At 51.4% G+C, this 14,047-nt stretch overlaps 1 protein-coding gene across 2 annotated transcripts; it reads left to right on the top strand.

Moving 5' to 3' along the window:
- The first annotated feature begins 553 nt into the window (after nt 1–553).
- Fis1 (fission, mitochondrial 1) lies at nt 554–13,570 on the top strand. Of its 2 annotated transcripts, none has more exons than XM_050127894.1 (5): nt 554–842; nt 10,073–10,205; nt 12,562–12,638; nt 13,015–13,120; nt 13,245–13,537. In XM_050127894.1, exons 1-5 carry the CDS (start codon nt 819–821, stop codon nt 13,340–13,342), a joined length of 438 nt encoding a protein of 145 aa, XP_049983851.1. In that variant the 5' UTR covers nt 554–818; the 3' UTR covers nt 13,343–13,537. The 2 variants fall into 2 exon arrangements, with proteins under 2 accessions (XP_049983851.1, XP_049983850.1); XM_050127893.1 differs by lacking the exon at nt 554–842 and adding an exon at nt 8,958–9,337 and having other exon boundaries at nt 13,245–13,570.
- The last annotated feature ends 477 nt before the right edge of the window (nt 13,571–14,047 follow it).

Genomic DNA, 14,047 nt, shown 5'->3' on the forward strand with positions numbered 1-14,047 from the left:
AAACCCAAGTCGGACCTCTAGATTCCACAGGCACTCACACACGTATGCACCACACACACACATACACACACACCCCAATTTAAAATAATAATAAGTCATTTTTATTACATTTTATTTTGTGTATGTGCACACCCAAGGTGCATGTATGGAGGTCAGGGAATAACAGCAGTCAGCTCTCGCCTTTGACCATGTGGCTCCCGGGTATCGAACTCAGGTTATCAGACTTGGCGGCAAGCACCTGTACCCGCTGAGCCATTTTGTGGGTCTGTAAAAATAATCTTCTAAAAATCTGATAGATGGAGAGACTCTTCCCAGCATCCGGTCGCGCCCCGCCCTCCTCGCGTCGCCCCGCCCCCTTGTAGGACAGCGTGCGCTCATTGGCCATTGCGGTACTCTTGCTCCGCCCTTGATCCCGCCTCCCTGCGGAGGACAGCTGCTGCGCAGACGCTATGACTTCCTCTTCCCAATGGAGGGGCTCCCGGTCCTCCAGATCACCGAGCCGGCTTCCTAGAGCAGCCCCTGCAGAGGTGCCACCCGGAAGTTCAGGCTCCCAGAGAGGACCCAAGCGTGCTCCCAGTAAAGCTCGCCCTCCTCCCTGTACCCTGAGGCTGGCCTCAGGTGGCTGTCCTTTGACAGGAAAGATGAACGAAGCCCATTGGCTGTCGCATGAAGGGTCGCAGAGCTGCGTAGTAAGGGATGAACCCCCGAAGAGCCTGTGGAGAACAGCCTGGGCCTAGCCCTGGCTCTAGCTGATAGATCGCTACGGATAAAATCAAAGGAGGCTGTCATGAGATCATCCTCGGGTGCAGGGTACATGGATGCACAGAGATGAAGCTGCAAGGGTAAGTGGGGTCGATGCTGAGGGCTGAGACGTTCAAACACTATCTTGAGTAGCCATTTATTTATTTATTTATTTATTTATTTTTGAAGCAAGGTCTTGCCATGTAGCCCAGGCCAGCCTGGAACTCAGGAATCCCCCTGCCTCAGTCTCCCAAGTGCTAGGGCCATAGGCATGAACCACCACCACTCTCGGCTGTAGACGGTATTTCAATAAGGACATCAGTGCCTCTATTTTGACCACGAAATGCAGCTTGTGCCAGACTGGGTTGGACTGTGTTGACTGGAAGCAGGAACTACCTGATTATATAAGTATTAGCTATTCCGGCTCTTCCACTACGGTGTAGCTTCCATGAGAACAAGGCTTCTCGTTTCCTACCTAGCACTGAGAAGAATGCCTGGTACATAGTAGCTGCTTAGTAAATAGTGTGGGTGGTTTTACTCTAGATGCTACATCTTCAGTTACCGCTTTGCCAGAGCAACTGGGAAGTAGAAGAAAGGTAACTGAAGGTTGGAAGATATCAAAAGCGGCGTCCTGGTCAGGAGGATTAGCTGAGCATCCTGAACTGACCCCTGGCACAGGCTCCGATGAGGTCAAGAGAGGGGCCCAGAGCCCAGAATCCGCACCACAGCTAAATTTAGTCTCACCGACCTTCAGTGTCCTTGTCCTTTGTGCCCACACCCATGCCAGTATTGGAAAATGATTTTGTTTTCTTTGAATATTACCATCTACAGGTGCAAAGCCAATATGCGTGTGTTGTTTAAGCCGTCTGTAGCATCATTTAATCATTTAATAAGACCGTTCCCAAGATGAGTATCTTCGTGCCTGCCTGTTCTTCCCCTTTCATTGAACATTTTCCCAAAGAGTATATTACTTAACCAAATTATATTGTGTCTTACTGCTTCTTAGGTTACTTCCTGTGTATTAGCTTTCTAGAAAGTTCATAGTGATGATGGGCATTCCTATAAATAGAAACAAGGCTTCAAAGCTGACCTGGGCTATTGGGACCCTGCCTCCCATATATATGTGTACGTGTGTGTGTGTGTGTGTGTAAAAACATGTATGTATGTGTTTGTACATATACGTGGGAGGCAGGTGAAATATCTCTGTTCATAAAGGCACTTGTCAAGGCTGATGACCTGCATTTAATCTCCAGCACCCACATAAAAGCCGTATATTTGTGCACGTCTGTAATCCTAGCACTGGGGGTGGGGACAGGTAGATCCAGGGCAAAGTAGCCAGTCTATTGGGTACACTCGGGGTTCAGAGAGAGAGACCCGGTCTATAAGGTTGGGGGGCAGTAGTGGAAGAGATTGGATGTCAGCTTCTGGCCTCCACATGCACACACACACACTCTCTAATAATAATTTTTAAAAGTTAATAATGAGGGGATGAAGTTGGCTCATAGGTTAAGAGCACTTGTTGCTCTTGCAGAAGACCCAAGTTCAATTCCCAGCACCCACATGGTGATTCACAACCATCCATAATTCTAGTTCCAAGTTATCCAACACCATCTTCTGACCTCTGAGGGCACACCAGGCCTATATGTGATACATGTATACACATGCACATCCGTACACATAAAGTGAAAAATAATTGTTTCCAAAGTTACTAATGACAAGAATCTGTTTCCTCAGTAATTACGGCTTGAGTGTCTACTGGTGTTAGGCACTGAACTGGGCTCGGGAAGAGCAGACAGACGCAGATCCTGCCCTCAGGAACCTCCCAGCCTAAGGCAGGAGGCCAGGACTCAGCCCATGGTCAACACAAGTGGCCCATGGCACACTGAAAAACAGCACAGAGCAAACAGAGCCACTAGCAATGAGGATGAAATCAGATTTTCAGTTTCAGGAGGGGGGGGGCAATGGTGCTGGGGAGGAATTTTAGAACTGCGCCCCCTTAAAAACCGGTTCTTCGCCTGGGTTGGGTTCTGAATTAACATGCACTGTGACTTCCTACTTCTTCCCCTCTAGTTGGGGGACAGCGAACAAGTACTTCCAAACTTAGGGACCAGCGAGATGGCTCAGCGGTGTGCTGGGAACAGGGAACTGCAGTTGAGAAAATGGCTCCATCATGTTGGCATGTGGCAAGTCTGTGGGGCATTTTCTTGAATTTCAGTGAGGGAGGGCCCAGCCCAATGTGGATGGCACCACCCCTGGGCTGTTGGTCCGGGTTCTATAAGAAAGCAGGCTGAACGAGCCATGAGGGGCAAGCCAGTAGGCAGCACAGCTCCGTGACCTCTGCCTCCAGGTCCCTGCCCTGCTCCTTCCCCCCAGTAATGGATGATGTTTGGGATGTAAACCAGATAAACCCTTTCCTCCCTAAATTGCTTTTGGTCACGGTCTTTAGCAGCAATAAAATGTAACTAGGGCGCGCGGGTAAAGTGCTTGCCGCGAAGCCAGACAACTTGAATTTGATCCCGAGACCACGTGGTGGGAGGAGAGAACTGAGCCCTCCTGCAGGTTTTCCTCCAACCTCCATGTGGACTTCATGGCATGCACACCTGCCGGCCATGGTGGAGCACACTTTTAATCCTAGGAAAGCAGAGGCAGGTGGATCTCTGTCAGTTTGAGGCCAGTCTGGGCTACGTAGCACCTTCTAGATCAACTAGGGCTACATAGGAAAAAAAAAAAACACAAAAACAGAGTATAGAGTGAGGCATACACTTTGTTAGAGAGGAGTAACTGTACGTAACTGACTTTGCCTCTTGCGTGGGCTCTAAGCACAGAGCCCCTTCTGTCTTTTCTCATCTGAAGTGTCAGTAAGAACCAGGTGCAGAATTGAAGGCAGCTTTAGTTCAAAGCAGGTAGAAGAGGAGACCGTTGGTGTTGTTCAGCCAGTAGGGTGCTCACTATGCATGTGTGAACTCCTGCATTCCCCTCCCCAGCACCACATAAACCAGAAGTGGTGGTACCGCACCAGTAATCCCAGCTCTTGAGAGGTGGGAGCAGGAAGATCAGGCAGACATTCAGGGTTAGCCTCAGCTACCTAGTGAGTTTGAGGCTAGCCTGAGCTAGAGACTGGGAAGGAAGGAAAAGAAGCAGAGAAAACGTGGAGTGAGAGAATGAAAACCTCCTTTAGTGCACAACTGAGGTTAAAAATCCCAGGTCCGGGGCTGGAGAGATGCCCAGTAAGTGAAGAACTTGCTGAACAGGCCTGACGCCCCAGTGATCCCCTCCACCATGTTAAGTGGGAGAACCAGCTTTACAGAATTGTCCCTCAGTCTCCATACTTGTGTTACGGCCTTTGTCATACACATCAGACTCCACGTGAGAACGGTAACTTTCTAGAGCCTTTTTTCTTACGTCTCAGAGGCCTATCCCAAGGAGGAGTTGAATGGGTGTCCATCAGGTCTGCCAAGACAGAAACATTTGTCAACCCGGTCTCCTCTCAGTTTCGCCAACTCCCTCTGGTCAGATTAAGTCCTTGTGTTTCTGTTCAGGGCTAGGGATAGAATCCAGGCAGCTGCAAATGCTCTACCACTGAACCGCACCCCAGCCCCTCACTGGGAGATTCTAGGCAGGGACTCTACCACTGAGCCACACCCAGCCCCTCACTGGGGGATTCTAGGCAGGGGCTCTATCACTGAGCCACACCCCAGCCCCTCACTGGGGGATTCTAGGCAGGGGCTCTATCACTGAGCCACACCCCAGCCCCTCACTGGGGGATTCTAGGCAGGTGCTCTACCACTGAGCCACACCCCAGCCCTCACCATCCCGGTGCTCTGTGACCAAGTTATATCCTCAGCCTTCTTTTTTATTTGTTTGTTTTTGAGATAAGGTCTTTCCATTTAGCTCTGGCTGGCCTGGAACTCGCTGCATAGACCAGGTTGGGCTTGAGCTCATAGAGATCCTCCTGCCTCCGACTCTTGAGTGTTGGGATCAAAGATGTGTGCCACCGCACCCAGCTTTAGTTGTTTGTTTGTTTGCTGTTTATTTTTTATAGTTATTTTATTTGGGGCAGGAGAATGGCTCCATAGTTAAGACACTTGCTGCTCTTACAGAAGATCCGGGTTCAGTTCCCATCACCCACATGGTGGCTCACAACCTTACATAACTCCAGTTTTGAGGGATCTGATCCCCTCTTCCAACTTTCAATGGCACTAGACATGCACACGGTGCACATATATACATGCAGACAAAACATTCATGCATATAAAATAAATTAATTAAAATTATTTTATTTTCATTATGTATATCTGTCTGTGCCTGTGTGTGAGTGTGTGCACATGATGCAGGTGTCCTTGGAGACCAGAGGTGTGTCACCTCTTCTGGGACCATTGTGGTTGCTGGGAATCAAATAGGGGTCTTCTGCAAGAGAATCAAGTTCTCTTAACCACTACCACTGAACAACACACACACACACACACACACACACACACCTTTCATTATTTTGAGACATGGTCTCATTAAAGTTCGCTTGGCCTTGAATTCATTCTTTGACCCTGGTGGGCGCTTAGCTTGTGATCCCCTTGCCTGCTCCTGAAGTAACTAGGATCTGGGCTCACAACCTCCAGTCCCAGAGTGCCCTTGCCCTTGTTGGCCTGGAATTTGCTCCCATTTGCCTGCGTTGCTTGTTCCTTCCCATGGTTATGCCAGAATCCCGCTTCCTCTGAGCGCATCACTGTGTCCTCCAGCAGCTTCCTTTCTTTGGTCCCTTTCCCGTAATGTTTCAGTGCGCCTTTGTCTCCCTGAGCATCTGTGTGGGTTCTGGTCTTCTTTCCCTCCTCATTTGTTCACTTATAATGGAGGAGTCACATGGTCAGGGGCTGAGTGTGGAGGCGCCAGGACAGCTTAGTGAAAATCGGCTCTTTCCACCAGATGGGTGCCAGGGACCAAGCTCAGTCATCAGCCTTGGCAGTTAGCACCTTTACCGACGGAGCCACGTTTTTGTGCTAGTGATCAAGCCCTGGGCTCATGTTTACTAGGCAACACCCTGCGCTCTGAGCTACAGCCTAAGCCTCCACTTAAACGAGAAAACGATTTCTCTCCTCTCAAAACCTCACACAAACTTGGGTTCAAGATTCTCCAGATCCCAGGTGATTCTCCATTTTGTGGATCCTATCTTGGGGTCTCCCCTATGCTGGCATCTGAACCCCCAATTACAGCACTTAGTCTGTCAAGACATTGCCTGCTTCAGATGGCCCTCACAAGCCCCAGATTGCCCTGTACCTACGAGTGCCTAGTTTTCAGATTGAGAGCAGTAACAGCTGAGAGATTCAAGGAAGCACCTGCCATCACTGGTTTCTTAGGAAATTACAACTCAGGAGTAGCCAACTGGAAGACGTGCGTGGGCTGTGTGTGGGCATAGAGGGTAATTCATGCATGGCCTTCATGATACTTCCACGTGATCACCAGCTCAGAAGCCCTGAACTGCAGTTGAGAGCCTTTTATGGCAGCTTCACTCCCCTAATGAACAAGGGGTGGGTAAGGCACAGAGTTCCAAGCTTTTCATCTAGGACGTGGTCTTCTGGAGGGGCCTCCGTCCTGAAGCTTCCCAGGACCCACCAGAATCCACCTCGTGAGAATGGAAAGAGTTCTCGTTCCTCAGGAAGACCCAGGGATTCAGGACCAGGATGTTCGGTGACCCCCATCAGGGATTTTATGTGGGTGTGGTAGCCCACACCTTTAATCCCAGCACTTAAGAGAGAGGAGGTGGATTTCTATGAGTTTAAGATTATCCTGGGCCACGTAGGCCATTCAGGGACAGCTAGGGCTACGTAGTGAAAATACTGCCTCAAACAAACAAAACCCAGGGATCTTACCAACATTGCGTCAGAGTGATCTATATACATCTATCACTTTGTCACCCTGTTTGGGGTTTTGTTTTTCATTTTTAAAAAAATTAATTATGTGTATGTGATGTGTGGAGAAGCATCCAGAAGCCAGAGGCATCGGATCCACAGAACTGCAGTTACAGGAGGTTGTGAACCATCTGACATGAGAATTGGGAACTGAGCTCAGGTTTTCTGGAAGGGCAGGCTGTTTTCTTCATTCTTTATTTTATGTATTTTGGTGTTTTGAGACAGGATCTTTCTGCATGGCTCTGACTGTCCTGAAACTCACTCTGTAGACCAGGCTGGCCTCAAACTCACAGAGATCCACCTGCCTCCCAAGTGCTGGGATTAAAGGCCTGTATCATCACACTTGGCCAGACTGTTTTCTTAAGTACTAAGCTATCTCTAGCTCATTTTTCATTTTTTTTTTTAAAGACAGGATCTTGACATGAACCCATAGAAGTAGAGGTGTCACGCGGCAGGACTGGGAGAGAGAATAAAGACAGCTGGGACCGGGAGGAGCTGCTGAAGTTGGTGGCTTATGCTGAGCCATTAAGAAAGAAATACAGCATCTTACACAGTATTTGTAAGGGGAGAATGGGCCAAAGTAGCAGAGAGCTAAATCAGACGATGCTGGCAAAGAGAATACATGATACTCAGACACCTACATCTGCCCAGGGACTGATAGCCACAGCCCACGGGGAAGAACAGGATCCCAATAAGCTGCAGTCTTCACTCCTTCTCGGCACGGGCCCCAGCCTCAGACCTACCCAGCCTGCTTCTGGACAATGACGCACAACTAACCTCCCCTTTGTCTTTTTATCCGGGCCTCCGAGAAAGCCTTGGATTCTGTCTTCAGACAGGGTCTCCTGTACCCTAGACTAGATCTGAACCAGCTGTGTAGCCAAGGATGGTCTTAAACTTACTGATCCCCTGCCGGTGCCAGGATTCTGTTTATTTATGCCCCCAGTGTAGGTGCGTGGGGATGGGAGTTTGATTTCTATCGGGGTCAATCTCGGTACTTAGTGAGCAGCATAGAGGAAGTACTCATCATGAGTGAGGAGTCAGCCAGTAAGCAAGGGGCGGGGGTAGAAGGAATACCAGGGCTGCACGTGCAGAGGGCCTCTGGTCATTGCGGGTTTCAGAATCATAGGGCAGGGCAGTGAGTGTGCCGACTAGTGTATCAACTCGACACACAAGCTAGAGTTATCTGAATGGAGGGCCCCTCAGTTGGGAAAATGCCTGCCTAAGAGCCAGCTGTAAGGCGTTTTCTTTATTGGTGATTGATGGCGGAGGGCCCAGCCCGTTGTGAGTGATTTCTGGACTGGCGGGCCTGGGTTCTATAGGAAAGCAGGCTGAGCGAGCCAGGGGAAGCAAGCCAGTGAGCAGCACCCTTTGTGCCCTCTGCATCCGCTGCAGACTCACAGGTTCCTGCCCTGCTTGAGTTCTGTCCTGACTTCCTTTGATGATGAACTGTGATGTGTGTGTGTCAGCCCAACGAACCCTCTCCTCCCCAGGTTGTGGTGTTTCATCACAGCCGTCGTAACCCTGCCTCGGGCAGTGAGAAAATCTGTCTCACATTCAAACCCAGGCGGTTGGCACCTAAGGCTGACTTTGGACCTCAGGAGCATGCGCACACACGGAAGGGAGGGGGAATTTGTGCAGCCACAAATAGGGATTTGGTAATAACTTTGTTCATATTCCGCAGAAATGCATTAGGCTGCCGGGTGTGGTGATATACAGCTTGGGAGGCAGGGGCAGACAGATCTCAAGAGTTTTAAGGCAAGCCAATGCAACATAGGAAGACTCTGTCTCAAAAATATAACAACAGAAAAGCGTGCTGAGTCTTTGAGTATTAAATTCCATTGTGTGCCTGAAGGGCAAGATGAAAGGCCCAGACCGTTTACCACGTACTGCTCCTAATACTAAAATACCAGAAGTTAGCACGCGTCCCTTCTCCTCAGGCCGAAGGCCTCGGGTCCTCAGTTACCCCAAGAAGATAGTTTGGCTCAATTACATTGGAAAGAGCTGACGCTGCAAGAGCGAACTTTTATTCTTAATTATGTGCAAACCTACGTGTCTGCATGAGGACAACTGCACAGGAGTGCAGTTGCAGGGGGAGGTCAAAAAAGGGCACTGGATTCCATGGAGCTGGAGTCACAGGCAGCTGACCTGGCGCCTCTGCAAGAGCAGTATGGGCCTTTGACCCCCGCACTGTCTCTCTTGCCCCATCAGCTTTTCTTCATATTACTCTTAGTGTCCACTGTGGTCATGTGCCCCAGGTCTGTGGGGAAATAGTTACCAAACCCTCTTGCAGTGTGTAAGTAAGCCAAGGCCCTCGGGCCCCTGGTACCCATTAGGGTTTTGTTGCAAACACTGAAGATAAATAGCCTCCAGGGGTCTACGGAGGCTACAGTCCAGCACAGTGAGGGGCTGTTAGACTGGTCGCTAGGACGACGTGATCCTCCAAGGAGGTAGGGTCTAGCTAGGATACCAGGGGAGGCCAAAGGCAGAGGAACCCAGCGTAGGCGCTAGCGCCACCGCCCGCCCCAGGCATAGGAGGAAGGGGCGGGGCCTCCACAGGTCGTTGCCGGAAGTGCCTCTCCGTCCCTGCCACTGGACCATGGAGACCGTGGCCCAGTAGAGACCTTACTGTGAGGCTTGCAGGGGCAGTGGCCATGGAGGCCGTGCTGAACGAGCTGGTGTCCGTGGAGGATCTGAAGGTGAGGCCTGGGACATAGGAGGAGAGCAGACTCGGCAAGGGCAGCTCCTGAGGAGAGCTAGCCGAGGCCGAGCACCGCTGGCTTCGACTTGTTGGGGAAGCTGGACTACGGCTCCCAGCAGCCTCTGCGGTATCCTGCTTCTTGTGGGTACCTGCGCTGTGATCCTGGGCCTGATGGGAATTGTAGTTTCCAGGGTTTCGGCACCTCAGCCTTGCGGCCTTGAGTCTAAGGGGGCTAAGTGTGATGCAGAGTTGAGAATTTGGAGTACTCATGCAGGCGATGAGGTAGCATAGTCACCGGCATACGCTTTTGCAAGTGTTGAGCCCGGCATGGTTCACTGCATGCCTAGCCTTCGTCCTTGCAGTGCCGTTTTCTTTCCTCTTCTAGAACTAAGGTGAGGCAGATCCAGGCCCAAAAGAATGGGGGGTGGAAAGGGACCAGCAGCCGTAAGCGAAGGTCGCTTAGGAGATCATTTAGCTGCTGGGGCAGTATGTTTACTGTTCAGCTTCTTGGGGTCAGCTGGTCCGGGAGCAGTGCCCGCAGCTGCCACCAGGTGGCATCTCCACTTGGTACCACTAGGGGCTGGGTGCAGGGACCTTCCGAGGGGAGGGCGCCGAGCCTGGGTACCAAGATCTGCAAGGGGAAGGTGGTCTAGCTGGGACTAGACACCGAGTTCAGCTGGGGAACGGTGGATGCCCTTTGCTTATAAATGATGTCTTTTCTCTCTAACGACAGAATTTTGAAAGGAAATTTCAGTCTGAGCAGGCGGCTGGCTCAGTATCCAAAAGCACACAATTTGAGTATGCCTGGTGCCTGGTGCGAAGCAAATACAATGATGACATCCGTAAAGGCATCATGCTCCTGGAGGGTAAGGCGCTGGGTCCCTTGACCTCACCCCTCCAGGATCCTTTTCAACATGGAACCCTCACCCCATGGCTCATTCGTCACCCAGTAACCACCAGTAACTTCACCGCAGCAGAGGACTAGGTTGCTCCCCTGTATCCCCAATTTCAACATCCAAACATTCATTCGGATGGAAAATGCTGTGGGAAAAAAAATACATGTTCTCAGGCAACTCAGAGTGCTTCTGTGCAGGTATAAAGACCTGAGTTCGAATCCCCAGCTCCCATGGAAAAAGCTGATAGTCGTGGCTGCAAATGTCTGTATAGAGAATAGAAATGAGGTATTGCTGGGGGCTTTCTTGCTGCAATCTTAGCCCCGGTGCAGAGGAAGACTTTCTCAAGGGAATGGGGTAGAGAGGCCTCTGGTCTGTGTGTGCATGTGCACACAGCTACCCGTACATACCACGCACACACACAGTATCCACGTAACACTTCTTGTTCGGTTATTAATTGCTGTTAATGTAGCATTTACATTGTGTTGGGTAGCTGTAATTAAGAAAGTTCTAGAGATTAGAATATCTGTGGGGCTGTTGTATTAAGAGCATGTGATCCCAGCGCTCCATCCAAAGGTGGAGGCATGGGGGCGTGACCGCAGAGATGAAAGCAGGAAGTTGAAGTCCAGAGTCAGTTCCGTATCAAACTCGAGGTCAGCCTGGGCTACCCCCGAGCTCCCTGTCTTGAAAAGGCATCTTTGGGGAATACAGCTAGGTGCTATGCAAATACAGTTTAATTTTATATAAGGGCCTTTATATCTGTAGGTTTTGGAATCTGAGGGGCATCTTGGGATAATGCCAGAGGCAATCAAAGAACGATACTAACAAAGATGCCTGCGTCCTTTAGTTTTTGGTTTTGACACAGGGTCTTTGTATCGCTTGGGACGCTTCCACGTCTGCTTCAGCCACCTTAGTGCTGGGAAGTAAGCTGTGAGCTCAGGGATCCTCCTCGTAAAAGCAAATGCTGTCCCCTACTTGGATCGGTTCGGATTCTTCAGGTTTCTTGTGTAGTAGGACACAACAGGAAAAGTGGTCTCGGAGTGTCTGAGTCTCATGAGGGGCACAGTGCAGACACTGAGAAGGTCTCAACACTGCAAAACTTAGCCTCAAAGAATGGTTGCGTACACCGGTAACTCCAGCACTCAGGAGCCTCAGGCACCTGATCGAGAGTTTGAAACCAGCTTGCTTGGGCCACATAGCGAGTGGCCCTATCTTATTCTATCTGTCTGTCTGTCTGTCTGTCTACCTACTTTTAAGACAGGATTTCTTCTTGTAGTCCAGGCTGTCCTGGAACTCACTCTGTAGATCAGACTAGTCTCAAACTCACAGAGATCCTCCTGCCTCTGTCTCTCCAGTGCTGGGGTTAAATGTGTGCACCACCATTGATAGCTCTGAGTCCTAATCTTAACCCCTACCTATCCCACATGCGCGGAGAGAGAAAAAAATTAAAAAAAAAAAAAAGTCAGGTGATGGTCGCTCAGGAAAATTAAGAGAAAAGGGTGCGTTGTAGTGATGTGTGTCTTTAGTTCCAGGACTCAGGAGGCAGAGGCAGGTGGGTCTCTGTGAGTTCGAGGCCAGCCTGGTCTACAGAGCGAGTTCGGGACAGACAGGGCTACACAGAGACACCCCGTCTCGGGGAAAGGGGAAAGCTCAGTCAGCAGAGTGCCTGTCTCCTGTGTACGGGACTGAAGCCATGGTCCAGTTCCACACACACACACACACACACACACACACACACACACACACACCCGCCCCCTCTGGCATCGCAGAAACCAGGTGTGGTCCTGTACTCAGGAGGCGGCAGCAGGAGGCTTAGAGTTCTGGTCGTCCTCAGGTAGCTGTCACAAAAGAGGAATGCAAATGTCCGGCAGGAGTGACCTTGCAGTGAGACCAGTAGCTGGCCAGTGGGGATGCGCCCTTCCATGCAGACTGCAGCAGTGTGGACCAGGTCGCTGGTTCCCAGCATCCGCACGGGGCTGTCACTAGAAAGCAGAGGGTGATAGAAGCTGATAATGGAGGTCTAGGACAGTGACCTTCCCAGCATCCTAGTGAGTCAGCATGGCAGGACCTGTGGGGCGCAGTGTTAAAAAGAGGATCCAGGGGCTGGAGAGACGGCTCAGCAGTTAAGAGCTTTTCACAAGGACCTGGGTTCACCTCCCAGCTACCACGCAGCAGCTCACAACTATCTATAACTCTGGTTCCAGAGGATCCGAGTACCCTCACACAGACATGCATGCAGGCAAAACACCAGTGCACATCAAATAAAATAAATATAAATTTAAAAAACAAGAGAGAGAATCCATCTTTCTCCTCTCCCTTCTCCCTCCAGAGCTGTTGCCCAAAGGGAACAAAGAGGAACAGCGGGATTACGTCTTCTACCTGGCGGCGGGCAACTACCGACTCAAGGTAAGGCGCAGAGTCCTTCTTCCCATTGCTCATTCTGCTTGAGCCCCCCAGACAGAGCCCTGGCCCTCAGGAAGCGAGCAGCGGGCAGTGGGCTGGAGTGTAAGTGCATGGGTATACAGTAATTCCAGGACAGACTCTAAGGGAGGATGAGAGTATCAGGGTGTGGAGATCATGGTGACGTCAGGATTGGGGTGCAGCCCTATGCCTGTAGCTGTTATCTCCACTAGCTTATCACCCCCCCACAGCTGGGCTGTTTGTGGACTCTACTCTGTGGGGTGGGGCTGTGGCAAGAGGGGGGGAGGAAGATGAGCCTGAGCTGAGGCGGGTGGGGCTGGCGGGCAGCGTCCTGACGAGCGAGCATGCGGTGTGACTGCAGGAGTATGAAAAGGCCCTGAAGTATGTGCGCGGGCTGCTGCAGACTGAGCCCCAGAACACCCAGGCCAAGGAGCTGGAGCGCCTCATCGACAAGGCTATGAAGAAAGGTGACACCCCACACACAGTCCTTTATCAAACCTACCCCCCTCGAGGGTCCCTGGAGCCCCAGCCTCCAGACTCCTCTGTGGGGGGCAGGACCGATCTGCTCACGGCCCCCTCTGTCTTTTTCAGATGGACTAGTGGGCATGGCCATTGTTGGTGGCATGGCCCTGGGTGTGGCGGGACTGGCCGGACTCATTGGACTAGCTGTCTCCAAGTCCAAATCCTGAAGACAGCCTCACCCGCTCTCTGCCCTGGTGCACCCGGGAGCCTGGGGGCCGCTGGAAGAGGGTCCTGTTCGTCCTCACCATCATCTGCCCTTCTCCTCCCCACCCCTCGTCATCCATCTCTGCCGTCTCCGTGACCTTCAACCTCTCATCCCCCAGCACCTGTTGTTTAGCCCTGAGTCAAGCTTTGCAATGAGTGTAAATAAAATTGGGCTGCGGCTTGGGAACCTCTGTGCTGGAGAGTCTGTTGAGGGAGGAGCGGGTTCACCGGGTGCACTGTGGCCCCCGCTACCCCCCTCCAGGTTCCTTTGCCTACATCCCAGCCCACACCCTTCCTTCCTCCCCTATCCTGAATGCACAAGGCAGGAACAGGGAACAGCTCGGAGTACATGGCCTTTCCATCGCCCCAGAATCCTGGGAGAACAGCAAACAGAAGAGGGAACAGCAGCCTGGGATTTATGACCGTGGTCTCCTCTGACCCACTAAGCCGCCTGGAGTTTTCCACTGCAGGGGGCCCCCACTGGGCTTCCTCCGAAAACCTCCGCCCTTCCCTCCCTTTGTCTTCCCGCCCCCTCCCCTTCCTCCATCCAGTCCTTCTTAGGGGGGCATGGATGGATGACGTAGTATGAGAGAGGAAGCTGTATGAAGATGCCAGGGGCTGTGGGGGTTGTCGGGCACAGGATACCCCAATCCCAGCCTGTGAGACAG

Source organism: Alexandromys fortis, unplaced genomic scaffold (genome assembly GCF_014885135.2).
Source record: "Alexandromys fortis isolate MF-2015 unplaced genomic scaffold, M_Fortis_MF-2015_v1.1 scaffold_291, whole genome shotgun sequence".
NCBI lineage: Eukaryota > Metazoa > Chordata > Mammalia > Rodentia > Cricetidae > Alexandromys > Alexandromys fortis.

What these genes read in the sequence shown, in the direction of transcription:
- Fis1 (XM_050127893.1), top strand. Translation starts at nt 9,293, where the DNA reads ATGGAGGCCGTGCTGAACGAGCTGGTGTCCGTGGAGGATCTGAAG. An exon ending in TGTCCGTGGAGGATCTGAAG is followed by an intron (nt 9,338 to 10,072) that starts GTGAGGCCTGGG and finishes CTCTAACGACAG; the next exon opens with AATTTTGAAAGGAAATTTCA. An exon ending in AGGCATCATGCTCCTGGAGG is followed by an intron (nt 10,206 to 12,561) that starts GTAAGGCGCTGG and finishes TTCTCCCTCCAG; the next exon opens with AGCTGTTGCCCAAAGGGAAC.